Source organism: Folsomia candida, unplaced genomic scaffold (assembly GCF_002217175.1).
Source record: "Folsomia candida strain VU population unplaced genomic scaffold, ASM221717v1 Fcan01_Sc002, whole genome shotgun sequence".
In the NCBI taxonomy this organism is placed as follows: domain Eukaryota; kingdom Metazoa; phylum Arthropoda; class Collembola; order Entomobryomorpha; family Isotomidae; genus Folsomia; species Folsomia candida.
In genome coordinates this window covers 15,189,407-15,210,881 of record NW_019091194.1, presented here as the reverse complement: position 1 = coordinate 15,210,881, position 21,475 = coordinate 15,189,407, and the positions used below count along the sequence as shown (strand labels likewise).

General features: G+C 38.0%; 1 protein-coding gene and 1 long non-coding RNA gene across 8 annotated transcripts in view; one reads left to right on the top strand and one right to left on the bottom strand.

Moving 5' to 3' along the window:
- Positions 1 to 21,475, top strand: part of LOC110845232 (MAGUK p55 subfamily member 5) — an 85,296-nt gene that overhangs the window by 61,983 nt on the left and 1,838 nt on the right. For 3 of the 6 annotated variants that reach the window (XM_022091612.2, XM_035847699.1, XM_035847700.1), the window contains exons 6-30: positions 4,086 to 4,148; positions 4,210 to 4,253; positions 4,374 to 4,403; positions 6,580 to 6,644; positions 6,891 to 7,241; positions 10,659 to 11,238; positions 13,564 to 13,789; positions 16,433 to 16,647; positions 16,978 to 17,295; positions 17,573 to 17,603; positions 17,744 to 17,897; positions 17,995 to 18,073; positions 18,261 to 18,305; positions 18,491 to 18,578; positions 18,664 to 18,730; positions 18,892 to 19,025; positions 19,756 to 19,816; positions 20,255 to 20,358; positions 20,451 to 20,552; positions 20,656 to 20,788; positions 20,884 to 20,962; positions 21,054 to 21,120; positions 21,181 to 21,203; positions 21,283 to 21,302; positions 21,378 to 21,457. In XM_022091612.2, coding sequence (XP_021947304.2) covers positions 4,086 to 4,148; positions 4,210 to 4,253; positions 4,374 to 4,403; positions 6,580 to 6,644; positions 6,891 to 7,241; positions 10,659 to 11,238; positions 13,564 to 13,789; positions 16,433 to 16,647; positions 16,978 to 17,295; positions 17,573 to 17,603; positions 17,744 to 17,897; positions 17,995 to 18,073; positions 18,261 to 18,305; positions 18,491 to 18,578; positions 18,664 to 18,730; positions 18,892 to 19,025; positions 19,756 to 19,816; positions 20,255 to 20,358; positions 20,451 to 20,552; positions 20,656 to 20,788; positions 20,884 to 20,962; positions 21,054 to 21,120; positions 21,181 to 21,203; positions 21,283 to 21,302; positions 21,378 to 21,456 — 3,158 coding nt within the window. In that variant the 3' untranslated portion in view covers position 21,457. Of the gene's footprint in view, positions 1 to 205; positions 2,760 to 4,085; positions 4,149 to 4,209; positions 4,254 to 4,373; positions 4,404 to 6,579; positions 6,645 to 6,890; positions 7,242 to 10,658; positions 11,239 to 13,563; positions 13,790 to 16,432; positions 16,648 to 16,977; positions 17,296 to 17,572; positions 17,604 to 17,743; positions 17,898 to 17,994; positions 18,074 to 18,260; positions 18,306 to 18,490; positions 18,579 to 18,663; positions 18,731 to 18,891; positions 19,026 to 19,755; positions 19,817 to 20,254; positions 20,359 to 20,450; positions 20,553 to 20,655; positions 20,789 to 20,883; positions 20,963 to 21,053; positions 21,121 to 21,180; positions 21,204 to 21,282; positions 21,303 to 21,377; positions 21,458 to 21,475 lie in introns of those variants that run through there. The other 3 variants (XR_004833967.1, XM_035847697.1, XM_035847698.1) reach the window with 2 other exon arrangements.
- LOC118434373 lies at positions 13,784 to 14,845 on the bottom strand. 2 transcript variants are annotated; one of them, XR_004833969.1, is made up of 3 exons: positions 14,616 to 14,845; positions 14,388 to 14,519; positions 13,784 to 14,049 (listed from the first exon to the last, which is right to left on the bottom strand). It is a non-coding gene; the product is annotated as an uncharacterized LOC118434373 (long non-coding RNA). The 2 variants fall into 2 exon arrangements; XR_004833968.1 differs by having other exon boundaries at positions 14,395 to 14,519.

The following is a 21,475-nucleotide window of genomic DNA, read 5'->3' as shown; positions in this document are numbered from 1 at the left end:
AATTTATTTACGACCATTCAACAACGAGTGAATATACCCACATGTCCAAGTGCTCAACTATCGGTGTTAAATAGAATGGATTCGCTATTTTAGGGATACTTCTGAGATTGTCATTTCTATTGTGACCATGCATAGTTCCTATTTATTAGTAAAATTTCTATTTCATAGCACATTAATCTCGAGTTTAAAAATATGTATATAATTTTGTGAATATAAAAGAATCAAGTGTATAAAACTCTTTCGAAGTTCTTTAAATTTGTACCTTCCTTAACTCACGATCTAACCTCCCCCATCACCATTAATATTATCGGTACGAGTTTATAAAGGCTGCCGTAAAGGCCGACCACGAAGTTGAAGAAATTCGTGACTTTCTTGGAAGAATTGCAAAGAAAAATATAAAGAAGTAAAAAAAGCAGTGAGTTTAAATCAAAGCAAGTGTGAGATCGTGGTGTATAATCATCTACGAATGCGTGTACTATATGACGGCGATCCTTATTAAGTGGTTCCTTCCGCGAGTCTACATGCATGCACGGTATGGCACATTGCAAGTTCTACGAGTCTCAAATTTGTGGTTGACACCAGTGGTTATAGATTGCTCTCCCGTTACATAAATTCAATTTGGTAATCGTTCTCCCCAAGTCAATGATCGATTTTTATTAAATCCGTGCTTCGCTGGGATTATTCTACTTATCATGATGCCTCGTCCCAAGTTTAATTAAATTGCACAGACAGCATCGGCATCTATAATTAATAACAAAGTCCTCTCATCAATTAAACGTCCAATATGAGTTGTTGTTGCTCTCGTAAGAAAGTCCATGCCCAAAATGACGACGCTTCATCGGATGGGGACGATGGGGGGTTTTACAAACCAGCAAAAGAGGACAATGACAGTAATAATGAGTCTCAGCAACCTTTCGACGATGCTCCAACATTAAAACCCAATCCGGTCGAGCCATCCTCATTGGACAACAGACCCCGATGTCGACCGAATCAGTCAGCTTTAAAAGACGGAGATGATAAAGCAAAGTTGAAATCCATGTCAGCACTTCAACCTCATCATGGAGACGTCCCACTGTCACCAGTTGTTATTGGTGGTTGCACGGGTGATGAATCCCAGCTGGAAATCGGCAGGAAAGAAGGAAAAAGTGACGGAATTCGCGACACATTTGATTCATCTGTCCTTACAGATAAAGATAGAGCTCGGGCAAAAAAAGCGCTCGGAGATCAAGAAGACGATGAGTGTGCCTCCTCCATCAGTTCGAGATCGTTATCTTCCATTTTGAACCAATTTCCAGACTCGGAAGCTCGTCAGCCCTTACTTTTCGGGGATGAGGAAGATGATGAGGAAGTTGACACTACTGTCATCCATCAATCGAGGACAGAACACTTTGCCAACGCTTTTGACAACAATTACAACGAGGGTGATGGGATGGATTTGACACCGAGAGCATCACCAGTCGTTGTTTTAACACGTCGCAGCATCATCATGAGATCCAATTCATCGGTCCATTCTACCAGCCCAGATGCGTCCCCACCTCCGCCTCCACTACCATTCTCACCTCCCCCTGACTCGAGTGAAAGCGAGTTCAGCCTTTCTCCAAGTTCAAGTAGGTCAGTCTCCGTCGTCTCTCGTGGTCGCCTTGACAAGAAAATGCATACTTGTTTCGACCGTAAAATGAACATGGACGGGGGTGGCTACAGCTTGAGTCTTGTGGACATGTCTGGAATTCGCTATGCAGATTCTGCAAGCAGTTGTTGCAGTGACATTGAATATCAAAACAATACAAGTCGGGAATCTAGCGGATGTCGTGACCCGAATTATTTTCAGGCAGATTTTGACTCTTCAACTATGACTAATCGGTCAATCCCAATATTCCGTCCTCGTCCACGCCCCTGCATTTCTGCGGATGCATCCACCAGCACTTGTCCAGAGCTGCTTTTAGAAACTGGGACATTAAGCTGTGCGAATATTAAGGACGATGAGGGACAAGGCGACTGTCACTCTCGTTCCACGACGCCTACACCACCACCTCCTCATCCTCCCACAATGGGAGCCAAGATCAGTGCAATCAAAATTACTTTAAAACAGCCCAGTTATTTCAATAGTGCTGATGATGTAATCTGTCGTCGTAAAGGGTTCCAGAGGCAGGAGGAACCTTCTTTCCAAAGCTATCCTCAGCTGCCCAGTTGCTCTTATCGCGCCACAACTACTATAAACAATTTTAATAGTAATAAAGCTAAACCCCGTAATGATTACGAGGACGAAGATGATGCAAGTTTGGTAAGCAGCTCTCGGAGCATTGCAAATCCTTTCCAGCCTAGATTACAAAGCATTGAAGAGTTTCCCACCCATCGTGGAATGAGAGATCGGACTCAGAGTGAAGGAATTTTTCCAGTGGTTACATCCAAAGCTAGATTGGCTACAAATAATCGAAACAAGTTGCAGAAGAGCGACCAACCGGGACGATTGCTTCCCACAACGGGACAAGCCGATTGTGTTACACAGCACTCGCAAACTGATCCTGTAGCTGATCCATTATTGACACCTCTAATTGTCCACTCTGAAAGTGACCTAGAAACGACGGATAGTTCATGGCTTGCTTTGTCATCTCTGGGAGACAGCAATTATAAAAGGTCACGTAGAGATGAAGATAAATGTTACAAAGACGACCCTGAAAAATATTCTCCGTCGTCTAGTCCGAATTTATCACAACTTTCATACGACGAATTATGTGGTATTAAATCTGAAGGGCGTCCGGGTTAGTTTCCGAATTTTTGGTGTGGATTTCTGCTTTCTCGTTTGGACAGAGTGAGAATGAAGTCTACATATACTAACTATTATTCCAACTAATCATAATTCCACTACTGCTGCTGTGATTGAAATATGAATAAGTTATTGCTAAAATTTATGTGATTTGTTGAATGGTGTGTCCTCAGAGAGTGGGTTTTCATGCGTTCTACTTGTCAGTGATTATTAACACGGGTGAATTCATCTTTTGTCTTGTTCTACAAAATGAAAATCAGGTTTTTACTATTATGTTCAGGGGTTTAGACTGAAAAACTCATCCGACCAGAAGTTGGTAGTAGTCTGACTATGTACCGCAAACAACCACAACAGCTATTACAAATTCCATCGTCAACAGAGTCAATGTATTTCATGCTGATGTAATGTTCGCAATAATTCTTCCCGTTGTTGAACATTGGCTTTAGTTTTTATCGCATAAAGAGGACGCTGTCCTCCTTGGTGAAAAATTGTACGGTGATGATGCTGCCAAACGTGGCGGAGCGTAGGACACATAGCTCTTCTTCTGGTCCTGTGTGGTTATTTTGCTGTTTGAGGTCCACCACGTTTGGCATCATGAACCTCCACCAGCTTCATTATTGCTGCTATTCCTACCACAGCCTCCCATTGTGTTGTATTTCAATCAATGCAATGGCTCTTCTTTCTTGTCAGTCAAGAAGGAATGCTCAATGGACGATGGACAATGACCTCCATAACATAATTTAAATTCAATTTAAATCTAGCTTTGACTTTTGATTGTTGTCCGTCTGCGTGAAAATACATACGTGATGCACGAGAGTGATTGCAAAAAATCGAATCAAAATGTAAATCCGACGCTTGCTTCTTAATTGAGGATCCAAGTGTTGATTGATCATATGCATCCCCATGATTATCTTATGTCTCAGGATATACAGTCGTGCTTCCGAAGCAGTTGAAAAGCAAACTTTTGTTTAAAAAATGATTGAAAATCCTAAATAGGAAAGATGATTTTGATTTTGCATGTATGTACGTGCTACTTGGTACAAATGGCTCATCACTTCACCACATCTGCACAGTTTGTGAATTTTTTCTGACTGTATTGTTTGCAATGTCTTCAAATCTATTTAACAAAGTTTATCTCAATATTAGTTTAGCGTTTGGTATCATACTTTCGTGAGTTGACAAACAAGCGTAATTAATTTGCTCGGCTAGTAACTAATTTTGCGTTATTTTTAGTACGGTTTACAATTTCTCCAATAACGCATTTACATACAAATGTACATAAAAAATCATTTATTAATTTTTTGAAAATTATTAATTGCAGCTCTGGACCTAGCCTCACAAAGTAACGTTCAAGATGCGTTTGTCATTGCTGTTGAACAACAAGGTAAGCTCATGTAAATAACAATTCTCGTATATGTTTCTATAAAATGCATAATTTTTTGTAGCACGAGAGCGTCTCGAAAAATTATCTGCTCTCAAACGCATCAAGGTGAGATTAATTTTTTGTTATTATCTTTAAATTAATGAAACTTAACATGTTGTCCAATGAGTAAAAAGTACTTGTCCCATTATATCATGGAATAATCTAATATTTTTTTATAATTTGCAGCCGGTGGATATGACAAAGTTGTCTCATCAGGTAAAAATAAATTTTTTGCAAGTGTTATATGCAAAGCTTCTTCCATTCCATTTCGTGTGAACAATAATAATGTGTAGTTGAGCTAAATAGTCAACCATCAGCAGTCCACACAAAGAGCATAATATCTTAATTCACTCGCAGTGATACTCATTCACGAGCAATCTCATTTTGGCTACCTATTATTGAGCACGGATAATAGAGCACAACAACAATATGTCCAAATGAGATTCTTGGTGGTCTAGCTGTAATTACAGCGATTCTTGTTTCATCGTTAATAACAATAAAGGGAAGCGGTGCTTTAGTGTTGGTCGAAATGTGAAACTCTGGACGGGTTGGTTGGTCGTTGGCAAAGAAGATAAAGTAGACAATATTTCCTTGGTCGATGTAAAAATGTACGATGAGACGATGAAAATACTTATTGTTGAACGTTGTTTTCGTGTCTTTCGTTTTTCCTATTCCAAAATTAATTACACTTTTTGTTGCTAATTTAACTTGTAATTAATGCGCAAATAGAATTGGGGCATTCATTTTCTTAACAGAATTTGAACTGAATATTGATTGCATCTCAAAATAAGTATTAGAGGTGATTGGGGGGTCTTGCATCAGGAACACAGTGTACGAAGTTACACTATTTGAGAATATATGGGCTCATTGTTCAGAACGTTGGACATGAAACTGTCAATGTGCTACTGTATATCACACATGATGTTGTTGGTTGTAGTGGGTAGGGCAATTCCACATAAATAAAAATGCTTCAGGTTCCACCCAGTACAAAAGTCGGGCATAACTCGGTCTGTCCCTACACCGCATTCCATATCAGTCTTGAAAAAATGAACCGATTTATCTCCCACGAGTCACATGCACTCCAAAATAGTCCATGCTCCTTCCTCCTTCATCATAGCGATGCAAGTATGTAATATGGCTTAGTCATTGTGTAATACTGCTGGATTTGGTAGACTTGGCTAACTGTTACTGCGGCAGCTTATTAACTTAACGACTTACATGTGTCTCGAAGTGTGCCGGAATTTTCTTTAAGACTTGTTCACGTCACTGCAAGACGTTGCACGCGGTTCCGAGTTTGTGAAGAGGATTAAATATCACGATCTATTTCCAGGTTTGTGTCTCATATTTATGGTCTGGAAGAATCTAAGACGATTTAATCAGTCCAAGCCACAGACCCAAAAATTTCTTCCTTGCTGGTGGGCAATTTCATTAGCTGGCAATGATAGCAAACAAATAAATAGTTTCCCATCGCTTTGTATAATTCTTACATGGAACAATATGTATTTATGTATTTATATGTATATTGTTAGCAATGCACCTGCATTTAGATTAGTTTTAATAGAAGTTACGCAAAAGATAAACAAGATAAATCTGGTAGCAAAATTTTATCATGCAATCAGTGGAATGAAACAGGAAATGTTTGCTTTTATTCAGATTAAAATGGGATGTCGGAAGGATGTAGGAATTGCATTCGTTGGAAATCAAGATTACGTATTATGATGAGCGCGAGAGTAGAATTTCTATAATTAATCCCCCCAAAATATTAACCTCGAAATATTATTCTCATTGGAACAAATTAAAGGTAGCAATATCGCAAACACAGAGTGGATTAAACGAATGGGTACGAACTGAATAGCAATCTGCATGCAGGTCTCCGAGAGTGAAAGGATTAACTGGACCATGAACTATTCTCATACGATGCAGCCCCGTTTGTCGTGGACCATAATCGTTGCATATCTTGTTTTTAATGTCCCTACTTCACACCATTTATTCGGATTAAGTGGACTTCGGCCCTAGTTAAATACACTCACAACGTCATGTTTCCAATAGTTAGTAGTTTACATTAAATGTCGTATCATTGTTTTGTTAACTCGTGGTGAAAGTGCTACATAAACGTGGTTCATGTTTTCCTCCAAAGGGAGGTTGACGGAAATAACAATAATAACAATTACACTAGATATTATGTAAATAATACATTTTATTCATCGGTTAACAATATCGCTCAGCTCAGCAAATAAAATAAACTGAATAATAAAAAAAACAAAAGACTCGACTGTATCGACCGATAATCTCAAATAATTATACACAGTAGGAATACACACCTAATGCTAAATGCTTTAATTATTATGATGACATCTGTATTTACTAATTGGTATTTTGTATTGTGATTTAGCTGAGCGAAGTCCCATCCGGAGGAGATACATCCGAGCTAAACGGACTTATTGAAGCAGCAACAGGGTCAGTTTAATTTTATAATATATTATTATATTGCAGAAATTGTACACCACTCTCGATCGTGTAGTTGTTTCCTAGTTTGTCACAAGCACGAAATATTCTAGTTGAGGCTCAGCACAGAAATAGGCTTGAAATATGAAAGTGAAAGGTCGTGCGTGAGACGAGAAAGTTTTCATTGGTGTGAATACACGGTGTAGCGTCATGGCTGAGAAAGTTGCTCAACTTGCAAAACTTTTCTCCCGTTTGCAGGAGCCCTATATATGTGACATCCGCCTCCGAGTTGAGCAGTTCTTCCCAGTCAGCTCTTCACAGAACAGCAGCAGGTTCGACAACGGGCGGTGGCGGCGGTGGTGGAGATAACATTTCGGACCGTTCTCCACTTCGCAGCGTTGATGGTAACAACGTCACCGTGGTCGGTGTCAACTCCACTTCTTCCAGCAGCAATCATCACCTTCTTCCAGCAACCACTTCCACCACGGCAGCAGAAGGCGACGACGACGAAGAGAATGTTCTGACAACCAGGGCACAGGTCAGAAAAGCTCTGCCCAACGGACAGTATCCTGACACGGCCAGAAAGTCATCAAGCAGAGACAGCATCAAGTAAGTACACTGTTCATGCATTACTGCACTCATCACTTTATTCCGGAGTCAGGGTGGGAAAGAAAGTGTTTTTTAACAGAGAGAAAGTGCATCTGCTCTTCCGGTCTCTCTTGCTAGTCAGCCTGGCAATTACATACAATTAGAAGAAGTCAAGTCAAGAAATTAACTAAGATTCTTTGGGTTGTTGAAAATTTCCCAGTTTAATCAAGGCTTGATGGTCAGTTTATCAATGTCATTTAATCGTAATCTTTCGATACTTGCACCTTGCTTCAATTCAGAAGATTCTTATCTGAATTTATTAGTTTGATCGACAGAAAGCTGTTGAAATGATTTCGAATTTTTATTTCAAATCGAAGGACAAGTAAGTCTCTTCGTAGTAGTTTAATTAGCTGTCTCGTCAGTTCGCTTAGTTCTTATCTCTTCCTATTATAATTTTCCAATCAAGTTTTTTCCTTGTCACAAACAGACGAGAGTTTTTTGCATCTGTAATTTATTCATAAATCTGAAACTTTCTTCGCAGGTTTTTCTTTTATATTTCTTTATCAAGCAATTTTCCACGGCCTGAGAAGTTTTATCCCTACTAAGTGATGACATTTTCTCTGAAATGCGCAAAAGTTTTTAATTTTGAATCAACATTAATTCAAACAATTATTGATTCGTAGGTTCTTAAGTCAACTTTTATAGCACTGTTAGACAATCAACAATATGCACGTGCGTGTGCCTGCTCTTTTAGAGATGCGACAAAAAATAAATCAAACTCTCTTTTTGACTGCACCTTTTATGGTCTACTTCTTGCAATATGTTTCCCCGAAAAATCAAGGAAAATCGTCGTCAGATTCAATGTTTGAGAGAATTCTAATAACCAGTGTTTTCGAATCGAGTGTACACTCTCGTATATCAAAGTTCTCACTCCAAGACATTTATTGCTTGATAAATGATACCGAAACCGACTCGACTTCCACTCTTCTGAGGTGAACTGCTGGTGTCCTGTCCCCAGACTCTCCTCTGCTGGGTGGTTTGGTTTCCGTGGTCCTGAAGTTGATCCAATGAAAGAATCTGCTGCAGCACCGTGTAAAATTGGTTCTGACCAAACAAACCGCACGAGATGTGTGGTAAAATTGGGATGGGAATTCTTCAAAGAGTTTCTCATCTCTTCTTGGTTTGTCTGTTTTGGGGTTTTCTGCCTTTCGTTCTCTGGGGTTGGCTGCAGCAGTTGCAGGAAAAATGAGATATGCAGATACCGTAGATATACGCATACATAGGTACCTATCTCATTTTCCCTGCAGCATTTGGAATTGTGAAAGCAATTCGCCCCTACATTTGCCCTCCAGGAGACTTTTACCGACAATAATGAGGAAGAGATTGATTTGCTTTGGAAAAAGTTTAGAACTTTGTAATCTGCGTTTGTATGTATTTACATTTCTACCACCTCGTTTTATCGCAACCTTGCTTCATTAACTCAATTTATGAGGGATGCTGTATTTTTATTTATTTAGATTACATTTGATTTATCTAAACTCATTCCAACTGGAGTTTATGCATACTTGCTCTGTATACGCTCAATTAGTTAATTAATTTAGTGCACTGAAATACAAATACATTAGTGCTGTTGGACATTCATTAAAGTGTTTTACTCTGATATGTATCACGCCATGTACTTTACAATGCAGCAATTGAATTATAATCCTCATAAATCGATGGATAAAAGTAGATACAAAAGTATAAATAATCAAATTGGGTGGAACACGTAGTGTTCTTAATGTATGTCCACAACTTATGGACGGACTGTGCATATCAGGGGAAGAGATAACCATCGCTGGTGGACATCTCTCTCTGTCCCTTTCTATACCATGCTGATTCAGATTGTGAGGTATGTAGTGCTTAATGGAAATGGTATCATTACTGTGCATGCAACAGTAAATAAGACCAAAGCAAATTGATGTCCCAGTTCAATCACAAATCGAAGCATTCCAATTGAAGGAGTAATTGAATTACAATTTGTAACTTTGGTTGACTGAGCCGGGTAATAGTAATACACATTTGTTTATCCTTGTCCAATTCCAATAGTATTCGTACGAAAGTGTTAGGTACGGCTGGAGTTTGTTGTATATTTGATATTGATTGAGGAAATATTCATGTATATGTATGCATATATACATGAATACATATTTAGCTAGCCATATGTACTTACACAATCATAATAATAGATAATTTATATGTATTCCTTTATTCACAAGTTTATCTTCATGTTCCAGTGACGAAACATTTTACATCTGGATTGTTTAAACCTCCATTCATGATTGATTTAAACTTTTAGTCATTCATGTTTAGTTTGTCAAGTGTGATAGATATCCCGTTAAACAGATAGAGTGGTATCCGTGCAGGAATACTATTGGAAGAATTTGGCTCATTTGGAAAATAATATTTAACAGTTTGGAAATAATATTTAATCTCACAAACTATATGTATTTACATCGTGCTGACTTCTCCCGGATGTAATAAAGTCTAGTGTAACGAATTGTATATAGATTTTGCCAGACAAGTTGAGTGCAGTGAATTAATTCTCGAATGACTTTTGGGAACGAGATGGATCAGATCGGATTATAATTTAAATGCTGAAACGCCCATATAATTTATCCAGAGATTTAAGTGTCGGGCAGCAGCAGTACCATGAAGCGAAGGCTAAAGTCTTTTGGAATTGGCTTTGGGTAGATATTCATACATACGTAATTGTATGTGCATAAGTAGTGTAGCGGGCGTATCTGCCGATCTTGTGCTTGATTTAGTAGTCTTGGTCCTACATATTCCCACATTATGCAAGGATGACATAGGATTAGGATTTATAAAGATTAGGACGTCTGACTTGAGATGGGAATTTAGATTTTGTTTATTTAAGCCTCAAATCCTGGTTCTACACGCCACCATCACCTCAGCCTACATTCTTTGTTCGCAATATTAATCCGTGGCACAATTTTTCATAAATTTTATAAGTGCAGTTTCATAAGCACACTTGAAAATATTTTGAAGAAATTTAATAACGGATATTCCAAATTCTGTGGTTTTGGAATGCAATTTTGCAAATGGAGAAAACATGGGTTGGTTATATTCTGTCAAGTTGTCCTGTAGTACAAATCATGAAAAATTTATAGGAAAGTCCCGTAAAAATATATTTCAGCAATTCTAATAACGAATGAATCTTTCTAGAGTTAGAAATATGTAGAAAATCCCTTTGGTGCGATAAGGTTCATAAAATGAGACTAAAATAATATTATGATAGGAGGAAAAAAGTGGGATGAGGGGAGGAACTAGAACGCAACTATATTAGCAGAACCATATTGGCGGAACTAAGCAATATCTGTATTTATAATATGAGTGTGAGTATATATTGACATATTTGTTCTTTTTTGTGTGTCACAGCAGCAGTGGGAAGACGTCGGGTGGTTCCCGGGAGAGCATCGACGTGGAAGGGGCCAAGTCCTCATCAAGCCGGGGTCGAGGAGGGAAATTGAATTCCAGCCGAGAGTCTGTCGCCGACCCTGCGCAGTATGCCAACATGATCAACATGGTGGAATGGGACAACAATGGTCCACATCGAGAAATGGCTGTTGATGTCCCGGAATCTTTCGTACCCAGAAATAAAACCCCACCGCGCTACCCACCCAACAAGGCATCCACCCTCAACGCCTCCAATAACAATAACAAACCCGCACTGACCAAGACTGTCAGCAGCGGTGGAGGGGTGGCTGTCATGTCCAGTGATGGTGTTGGCGTTCGTGGCAATGGGACGCTGACGGGACAAAATGGTGCGACCAAGCCAGTGCCCCCTCCCAGAATTGGGGACAACAAGGAGACGGGGAGTTGGTCGAGTGTGAACAATAATAATACACAAATCCCTTATGTCCATCCAAGAACAATTGTCAGTCCAAGCAAGACTGGTACGGCTATTGCCGCAACAACGCCGTCCAGAGATGAAGCTGAAAGGATACGCAAATACCAGGTATTAATTGCGTCGATTTATGTCAATATTACATGAAAAACATGTTTTTCTGCTTTTATGGGGATTTACAACTTGGGACCTGGGATGAATGGAGGCAAAGGGATGGGTGTCATAATAAAGTAGTAACACGTCAAAAGTGACTTATAGCATCATAAAAACCCAATTTTGCTGATGGATTGTTGATATATACATTTACCGGATGGAAAGTAGGATAAACCAACAGTTGTCGATATATTATTTTCATGTATCTACTAATCCCAAGCAGTGCGGACGGCATAATTAATCTTCTCATGACTATTCATTGGCCTTACAATTCATGCATCATAATCTAATCCTAATAAGTTGACTCACTACAAGTTGACCAAGTCCCTAATGTCCAACCAACCTACATACTTACATTCATACACTCATTTGCCATATATCACACACAAGCGTCCGCCTTTATTACACCACATAATCATAAACGACCATTAACAGCACATCATAAACCATTGCAGCATTTAGTGTTTTTCGAAAAATTCTAGCCACTATAACCTGTTGCAAAGAGAAATCGTTTAATTTGATCCATGATATTCATCTTTCTGGTTGAATTGAACAAATTTGAATTGAATCAATTTGGATTTGCATATATTTCATACCGCTTTGAAAAGGAAGTCCAGATTTCATACTTATTTCCACATATGGAGACTAAGATTAATTGGACGTCTTATTGCATTCCGGTCGGAGAATATGCGAATATATAATATGCATAATTTCCTGTTCCGTCCTATTACTTAAGTCAGAGAGATGTAGTGATCTCCCTTTGCAAGTATGCATACAGTATCTGTAGTGATTTTGGTACATGCAAATTGGATTTCGAAAGGAATGGTGGATGGCCATGAATAATGGCCAAATTAAATGGATCTCACGACGTAGGGGGTTTGTTATTATTATTTCTACTTACATATTCACCACTGACTCGTAATCTACTATGCATATCGACTTGCATATACCATTTAGGCTAACATACGTATGTACATATAGGAGTCGTTAACTAACCAAAAGTTTTATTGGAATATCAGAATACGACCAATATCTAGTGTCGTAATAAAATGAAGATATCTCACATTTTTGTCGTACAAAACGAGCCCAGAATTTACGAACCTGTTGTGGTCTGTAACAATAGGTGACTAAAATACTTACTCACCTGTGTGATGATGATGAGAATGAAGCTGAGAGCAGGTACACAGAGATGCAGATGCCATGCCATGTGTAGTAAAGAAAGATGTAGGTGTATGCTAATGAAGAGAGAAGAAAATACTTAATTCCGATATTCTCGTAAACGAATGTAATGGAGTCAGCACATTTTTAACTTTGCCTTTCAGTCGTGGTCGTACGTTCCTCGCAGACAAGAGGCGAAGATTAAAGCTAAAGATTTCGTGCAAAACAGAAAACTTGTGCATACATAGCTTTCCAAGCTCGTTAAGTCATCTTCTCATTACACACCACTATCCAAATTGTTGAATTCGTGCTAATATTTTCCCCGTTTTTCTAAATCACATATCTCTTTTCGGTTAAATTAAAGCAATTGTATCAAACATACAATTTGTTGCAACATAGGTGTGACCCTTATTGATTGTGAATTTAATTTTAATATGTGAGCGTCAAAGATATGCGTTGCATAGTTTTGCGTTTAAATCTTTAAAGGTTTTTTACACACTTTTACTCCGAGTTGTGCTCTTAATGGTTGCTTCCGCCTGTGTTGCTGATGCATAACCGAAACGGTAACGTTAGTACACCACTCGAGTACCAAGAACGGATCTACAGGCATCGGGTATATATTTACATAATAAGTTATTATTAATAACACGTGTACAACAACTATTTCAGGCATCGGCGTTCTAGAATTGTTGTACATATTATGATTTGTAATTTGTTATACCTACAGAATATAATCCCGGGATGAGATTTGTGCCAGAAAAAAATATTTTGTCTATACTGCCACTTGACACGATCTGTCAGAAATGAATTCTTACTACTTGACTGGAGTTCATGGTAGTAAATGGCTCACGAATGAAAAGAGCATTGTGTTTGAACTGTGTGCAAAAAAGATATGGCAGGACATTTTAGACAAGTACGCACAATACGAGGCAATTTGTTTGGAGTTGAAGAAACGAAATAAATTAGTTTAACAAGATGCAAGTTGGTGTCTGTGTACCCTGCGAAAATGCCTCAGCTCGTTTCCATTTCTTTCGCATGAACTATTCTAGAATTCTTCAAGATATTTATTGCCAAAAAAAGAGACCATTATTTGTAGCACAAACTCATGATTTTATATTTTCTCAGGAGGAGCTGAAAAAGCGACGGGAGCAGGAGGAGCAACATGCGAAGGAGCAGGAATTCCTTAGAACTTCGATTAGAGGTTCCAAGAAGTTGCAAGCCTTAGAAAGTGGGCGAGAGGAGAGCCCAGTCTCGGGCTTTGTCAACGACGCCTATGACGATGTCGACGAGGACAGAATTCCGTATCCACATCCGCGGTTTGACGCCAGCACCAGTTTGCAAAAGCCTGTTGGTAAGTTTGTCGTCACACTTTTGGTCTTTGTGTATATTCTTCTTTTGTTTACAGCGTTGTGCAAAAATTGTTCAAGTGATGTGACAAGTGGTGATTTGAAAGTTTTTCGTTTTCTATTCAATGTATTGACCGATGGTTTACCACGAATTTATTTTGGCATTCGTTCTCACTCTGCGTGTAGTTTAGTGAAACGGCAAACCAATTGCCAAAAACAAACCCAACCCTTCTTATTTGGTCAATTTGATGTTTGGATTTGGATTCTGCAAATGAATCGAGTTGTTTGAAATTAATCATTGAGATTGGATTTGGTCATGGGCAGAATGGAAATTTCGCAAAAGCCTCCTCCTAAGTAGTTTTCATGCGTGTGTGTACATACATATATATGTAAATATCTCTATATTAAGCCCATTTTTTATGATAACATATTTTAGGGAATCTCAACCATAATATTGAAACCATTAAATTTGATACAGTTGCAGAAAGTAAAAAAATATTGGTTTCAAACAATCGATATGTGTACCTGTTTATATTGATATGTATGTACTTTAGATATTTAATCCAAGTTTGGTTCGTCCAAAAATATATCTGTAGTTCTTACTTTTTACCTGCCGATCAATTTGTTTGGCTAGTTTCCTGTGACCAAGTACCAATAGAGAAGAAAATGACGAAAAATAGCAAATCATGCAGGTGGGATGATGTAAAGTAAATGTATCAAAGATGATGTAGATATCTAAAGTGACAATGTCAAAAGAATATGAAGTAACAATGTCGAGCCATAAATGACAGAGACAAATTTTAAACTTTAAGCAATTACAATGACACTTACATACATACGAGTACACAAACTTCTTTAAGCCCGGTTAAAACGAGATGCACAAAATAAAATTCTGTATTTTTGCACAACACAGATATCTACGTAGAATTTAGATGTATTTACTAACTTTTAGTCATTACAACGAGCGTAGGTGTGCAAATTGCCAATTTCATTTGAGACCCCATTTTTACATCGTTGATTCTGACATGATAGCAAAGGAAAATGTGAAACTTGATTTAAGTAAACAAAATGTTCGAGATGGCGATGATTACTCCTCGCTCATTATATAATAGGTGCACCATGCTAGCAGACCTATGCACATGGTTATTATGTAGTAGATCTTCAAGCCAGGAAGGTTGCTTCGTGACTTGTAAACATTAAAATAAAAACATGGAGAGGCTCTAAGTAAGTAAGTATCGCATCTTCCCAGGCGCTTTGTTATGTGTGATATGATATCCATTTGGCCGGGATAGAAGAAGCTGCAGTTCGTTTACTTGTTACTACTTTTATGCTTTACCTGCTATGTCCAGAGTGGAAATCAAATTCAGTGTGTTTCTTGTGCATGAACAAGCTTATGGATTAGTGCATAGTCGAGAGAAATCATGATGCATAATAGTGCTCCAGGCATAGGATGGCCTTGTCAGGATGAGACTAGGCAAAGGAAAGTCTTTGTCAGATTCATTTTCCACTGGACTGGGATTGGACATTACATGCAGATGAGTGAGCATGAGTTATTCTGTCTTCAGCCAGCAAGCAACTGTCAGATGAACCCTTTTCCGATCTTACTCTGCGTAGTCGCACTTGCACCATTTCGGAGTCGGATACATTTCCCTGGAACTAAACCAATCTTTCTAATAGAACTGAAATATCATATCCAATTGATGGTTGCTGGGAAGATAAAAATTCTCATGGTTGGCATAAAAAGCTCTATGTACACAAATCCACTTTGCATAATAGACGGCTATGAAACTGCGTACATCACAACATGATATGCACATATTCCTTCGCATTTCTTGCTTGTCGTTTCGGACGATGAACTGCATATTTGATTTAGTTGGAACTTACAAGACCCTTTTGTAGCGATAATTATACACCTTGCGAATTTACTAGACACGTAGAGATGTCAGTAAGTGAAGAGTAATAACGACTACTGCGAAGGATAAGTTCGTCATCCACCGTAAATAATCACAATATACATCCATACGGACTGCAATAACGGGGACATTGAAGCTTGGATAGAGCAGTAATTTTAATACTAACTTTACGTCTACTTTCAGCATTATCGTATTGAACCCTGTTGTTAGCCGAGGTAGTGATGTATGTAATCATTAATCCGGATAAAGAAGTCTACTCAAGTCAAAATTATTTTAATTAATGACACACAGATCCAGTAATTAATTCGGATTTACCACTTGAGTTTTGTCACATGAACTTGATCCTTGCGTGCACATGCACATGCATAATTTGTCCATATAAAACGTCCAATATGGCGATAGACATTAAATAAGTGGCATAAGTAAACTTTTGGACTTTATAATTACCGTTATCCTTCACACCCTAAAGTTTTTGATGTTTTGTTTGCCAAGCCATTTAGGGGTTGACTTTGAAACTGTGTTGAGCAAAGTGTGTCGACCCTGTAAAGTTAGAGTTACATACTTTGAGCCATAATGGTACAAATTGCGTGGACTCGTTGTTGTGCTTGTTGGTGCTATATGCCTCCGAGTACCGTTTAGAGGTGGCATTTCGAATAAATTAAATTTTTTAACCGTTTATGCATTCGCAATTCATAGTGAGCGAATAATAAAGTCGTCTAATTTCCTTTCTTTCAGGATTGACAGATCTTGTGGCCAGCTTGCATAGAGTACAGCAAACCCTAAAGAAGAACGGACTTCATCTAGATGAAACCGTTTCCGCCGTGGGCACTTTAATGCAGACACCGGAATTTCAGCAAATCCTTGCCGTTCATAATAAAGTACAAGATGTATGGTGTTTCAACGCCCCTCCGACCCCTTTCTCCGCTCACGCTCATCAACTTGTTCAAGAGGTTTGTAGATTTTTATGATGCATATTCCCAGCCTCCGTAGTAAAATAATGCGTGTAGTAGTACAAAAAGTCATTATGGACTAAATGATGGCTCAAGTATTTAAGTATGACTGCACAGAGGGGAAGACGAAATTGATTGAAAAATGTGATAGTACTTAACAATGCAACAATGCATAGAAATTTTATCCGATTACTCACCGACTCAATAGAACTGAACAATGAATGAGCTGCATTTTAGAAAATAGTCGGTTTGATGTGTGTGTGCTGGTACATGGATTTCTTTGGGTTTATTGCGTACATATTTTATTGGTAACATTGCTTATCATTGCAGGTTTCTGGAAGCCTTTACAATTGCTCAGTCCCTGAGTCAGTCGAACTTACCGAAATCCTCAGCAGAGTCGACTTGGAAGGAGTTTTGTACTCTCATGATAAAATTGCTGAGCGCGAGAGACTGCTAATGACGAACGATTCGGCTACTGGAGAGTCAGTCGATGCTGACCCCGTCGTCATCAGTAGTAGCATCATTCCCGTCGTCCCACAAACATCCCTCATCAATCCACCAAAGCCTTCTGTTCGGCCTTTCGTCTCTGAACCCCAACCTGATGACAGAATAAAAGTCGTCCGAATAGAAAAGACTCAGGACCCTCTCGTAAGTTCATGATCAAATAAGTACAATTCAAACTAAATTACATACAAAAACTGTACTTACCAAAGACTTTTACAATTAGGGCTGTTAACTTAATTATTCCTGAAATGAGCGGCCTTCTTTTTTTACCAAAATTTTTTCACGTTAAGATCAATTACATACTCACATTTATAAATTTACAAACAAGCGTTAACGCGTGTCTCCCGTAAATGGCGAATAATGAATACTTGTAGGGAAAGGAATTTGGTTTATTAATTTCGCTTGTGAACTGTGATTACAGGGTGCCACTGTGAGAAACCAATGTCTTCATGGTAAGTTGTCCTTCTTTTCAGTCACCTCTAACAGTTCAATAAATAAAAGTCCGTATGAACAAGGGGTTATCTGGTTCCAAGATTGGCTAGGTTGTGGTTGTTGTGGCTGACGACGGCTGACGTGTGTTTTTGAATTACAGGATCAAACGATCTGGATGCGGTTGTAATTGGTAGAATAGTGAAGGGTGGAGCTGCGGAGAGAAGCGGACTCCTGCACGAGGGAGACGAAATCCTGGAAGTAAACGGTCTTGAAATGCGTGGGAAGGGGGTGAACGAGGTGTGCGAAATACTAAGGTAAGAATATGTTGATATTTTCAGGTATTTCTACGCCACGAGTCATCCTCCAAGTTTTTTAGCCGAATTTCTTCAATTTTGCTTTCCTTATTTTCAGCCGATTGACAGGGACGTTAACTTTTCTAATTGTACCTACACAAAGCCCACCTACAATTCAACAACGAAGAGATGTTCTGGTAAGCCCCCAAAATGCTATGAATTATTTATGTTATCGTTTTGAATTTTTATGAATGATTTTAATAACATAAATTAATTATTATACCCCGGGTTCCATGCATATGCATACTACTTAGGTGTGCATAAATTTCTTTCTGACCAGAATTCATCCTCATCTCATATATCCCAATTATTTATCAATTGCAGATACATGTACGAGCTCATTTCGATTATGACCCTGAAGATGACCAGGTAATTTAATTTTGATTTATAAATATTATTACAAACTAATTGAAATATGCAACTAAAGCATAGTAAAATATACAACAGTGTTTCTTTGTATTCTGTCCACATATGTATGCATAATACACCTTTCCAAAATCACTATGTTCAACAATACCTTTCAATCGGCTGAAAGAAACTTTCCTTTCTTTCAGTACCTTCCTTGTCGAGAACTTGGGATAGCGTTTAGCAAAGGCGATGTTCTGCATGTAATCAATCAAGATGACCCTTCGTGGTGGCAGGGTGAGTGTAATCATTTTTATAAAAAAATATTTACGAATTCACTTGGGGTACATAATTAAAGTGGTCATTTTAATATTTCTTGCAGCCCACCGCGAAGGAGAAGAAGACCAAGCTCTGGCTGGGTTAATTCCCTCAAAGTCCTTCCAAGAACAGTAAGTTTATATGTTGAGACATAAACATGTCTCTTAAAATATCTCGTAACTTTGTACGTCTTACAATTTCTTAAGTGGAGTCGATAAAAAGTAGATCAACTTCTATCATCTCAATAATTGTTTTATTCACCACTGAGAAATTTTATGTCGTTTTTTTCCAGGCGTTGCACACTCCAACAACAATTGCTGGGTGAGACAGAGACGAGAGAAAAATCGAGAAAGGGAACTTTACTTTGTGCCAAATCCCAGAAAAAGAAAAAGAAGAAAATTCCATACAGCTCAGCATTTAATGACGGTAAGAAACAAGAGAATATTCGTCGTTCTTCTTGCTCATGCATCCTCGGCGTCGCGTCGTCAGGATTTCGTCTCACTCAATACCAATCTGAATAATCTTTCACTTCAGCGAACTCTATGCGAGTTCATTTTACTTTCCTGCACAAAAATGACTTTTACTGCATATAATGAACGACTTTAATATATCAACTAAATCAAATCAGTGGTTGGTAGCTCCACATAATGGAATTTATAAAAATTGTACTCCAGTTGTCAATAGCATAGAGAGACCAGTAAAATTTTGAGAAGATGAGGCTGAACGCAGACTGACTGAGTCAGCAATAGACGATCGATACAGAGAAATTATTCGAGCCTCACCAGTTTACAATAATGATAAAGACAATTCATGCAACTCTAAATAATAACGGCAGTGGAAGGAAAAGACTGAAGATGAGTAATATTTTACAGTGACGTTGTTTTTAGATTTCTTTCATTTTCTTCGCTTGTCAGAAAAGTTGATTGAAGTAATGGAAAAAAATTTGCATAATCAATGCGCATCCCATTATTATTGTTATTATTATCATCCGAGAGTCGACAACTTGGTTGAGCAAAAATTCAGTGTTTTTATGTGAGACGAATGTGAAACGCACAGGGAATGCACAAAGGTTTTCGGAGGAGATTGATATTCAGCGTGTTGAGACAAAAATAAACTAGTTTAAAATTTAGAGATTTCATATTTTTTTTGTGTACAGATTTTGATGCTGAGGAAATTCCCACCTATGAAGAAGTATCCTTGTACTATCCCCGAACAAGGTAAGTCACAAAAACATCATTTTTATGTTATGTACTTCAGAACACAGACATTTTATTTTAATATCAAACGAGGACGAGACAAAAATATTGATACATATCCCCTCCTGGATGGTCATTGACTTTTATTGTCGATTAACGATTCTGTCTCGACCGCTTTTTGTGTCCAATTTGTCTATGATTGGGTTTTTAAATAATTCTCAGTTTTTATAAAACCAAGCACTACTAGATTTGTCAAGTAAATCTTGCAGCAGAAAAAAAGTTTTTGAAGACATTTTTTACCTTTGTAGTCAGAATTTCAGACGTTATTTCAACTTTTACTTTTACTTGAGTAACAATATGTGCATATTAATAGTGGATAAAAATCGGGTGAAAATTTCGATCTATAGTAGAATTTATGGTAGTAAAGTAAATAACTGATCTGGTATATTTTATCCAAAGTTTCAAGCGGCCTGTCGTTCTCATTGGGCCACCAAATATTGGGAGACACGAACTTAGACAAAGACTAATGCAAGAATCGGAACGTTTTGCTGCAGCCGTCCCTCGTAAGTTCTACTTGTTTTTGTTATAAATATTATGCATCAAGCGAAACGGTACAGAAACGCATAAATTATAATCACGCACTTTCTAATTGTAGACACAAGTCGAACGAAGAAAGATGGAGAGATTGATGGACAAGACTATCATTTTATTAGTAGAGCCCAATTTGAATCTGATATTTTAGGAAGAAAGTTTGTAGGTATGGTCCTTATTCTTATGTTTTATTTCTTTATACTTGGCCAACCATTCGTTCAATTAAATGATGGAAGTATCTGAAGTTTAATCCGACTATTTTTCTATAGAACATGGGGAATTTGAAAAGGCTTATTACGGCACAAGTTTAGACGCCATTCGCAGTGTGGTTAACCTCGGGAAAATTTGTGTTCTTAATCTCCATCCACAGTCGCTTAAAATGTTACGAAATTCTGATTTGAGGTAAGTAAATAGATAATCCAGATAATGTTTTTTTTTTCTCTAGATGAATTTACTAATAATAGAATGACAACTTTATGCTCAATTCTATATTTCAGACCCTACATTGTGTTCGTAGCCCCACCACCTCTGGAAAGATTGAAACAAATGCGAATCGCCAGAGGAGAAGCTTACAAGGTAAGGTACAATATGCGGAAATGAGCTGGTCAGTATGCGTGTGATTTGTTTGGTGGTGCTGAAATCTGGATGTCATTTTGTTCTGTTACAGGAAGAGGAGCTAATAGACATAATAGAGAAAGCGAGAGAAATGGATGAAAAATATGGCCACTATTTCGGTAACTGAATTTTTACAATAAAATTAGCAATATCTGCTCTAAAGTCTCATTTATTTTCAGACCTGGTGATAATCAATAACGAGGTAAGACATTTTTTTCATTGGTAGCCTAAATTAACCAAATTGAATTCCGAATTAATAAATTATAAATTTTTTTTTACAGATTGAGAGAACTTATCACGAGTAAGTTAATATTACTTTGTTCACGCACAGATATTATATTTTTATTCAGAAAAATAATACTCATTTACGATCTAGATTGCTACAAAGGATAAATTATACGGAACGCGAACCGCAATGGGTGCCAGCATTTTGGGAGGTTAAGGTGGGATCCTAAGGTACTTTATATTATTTCA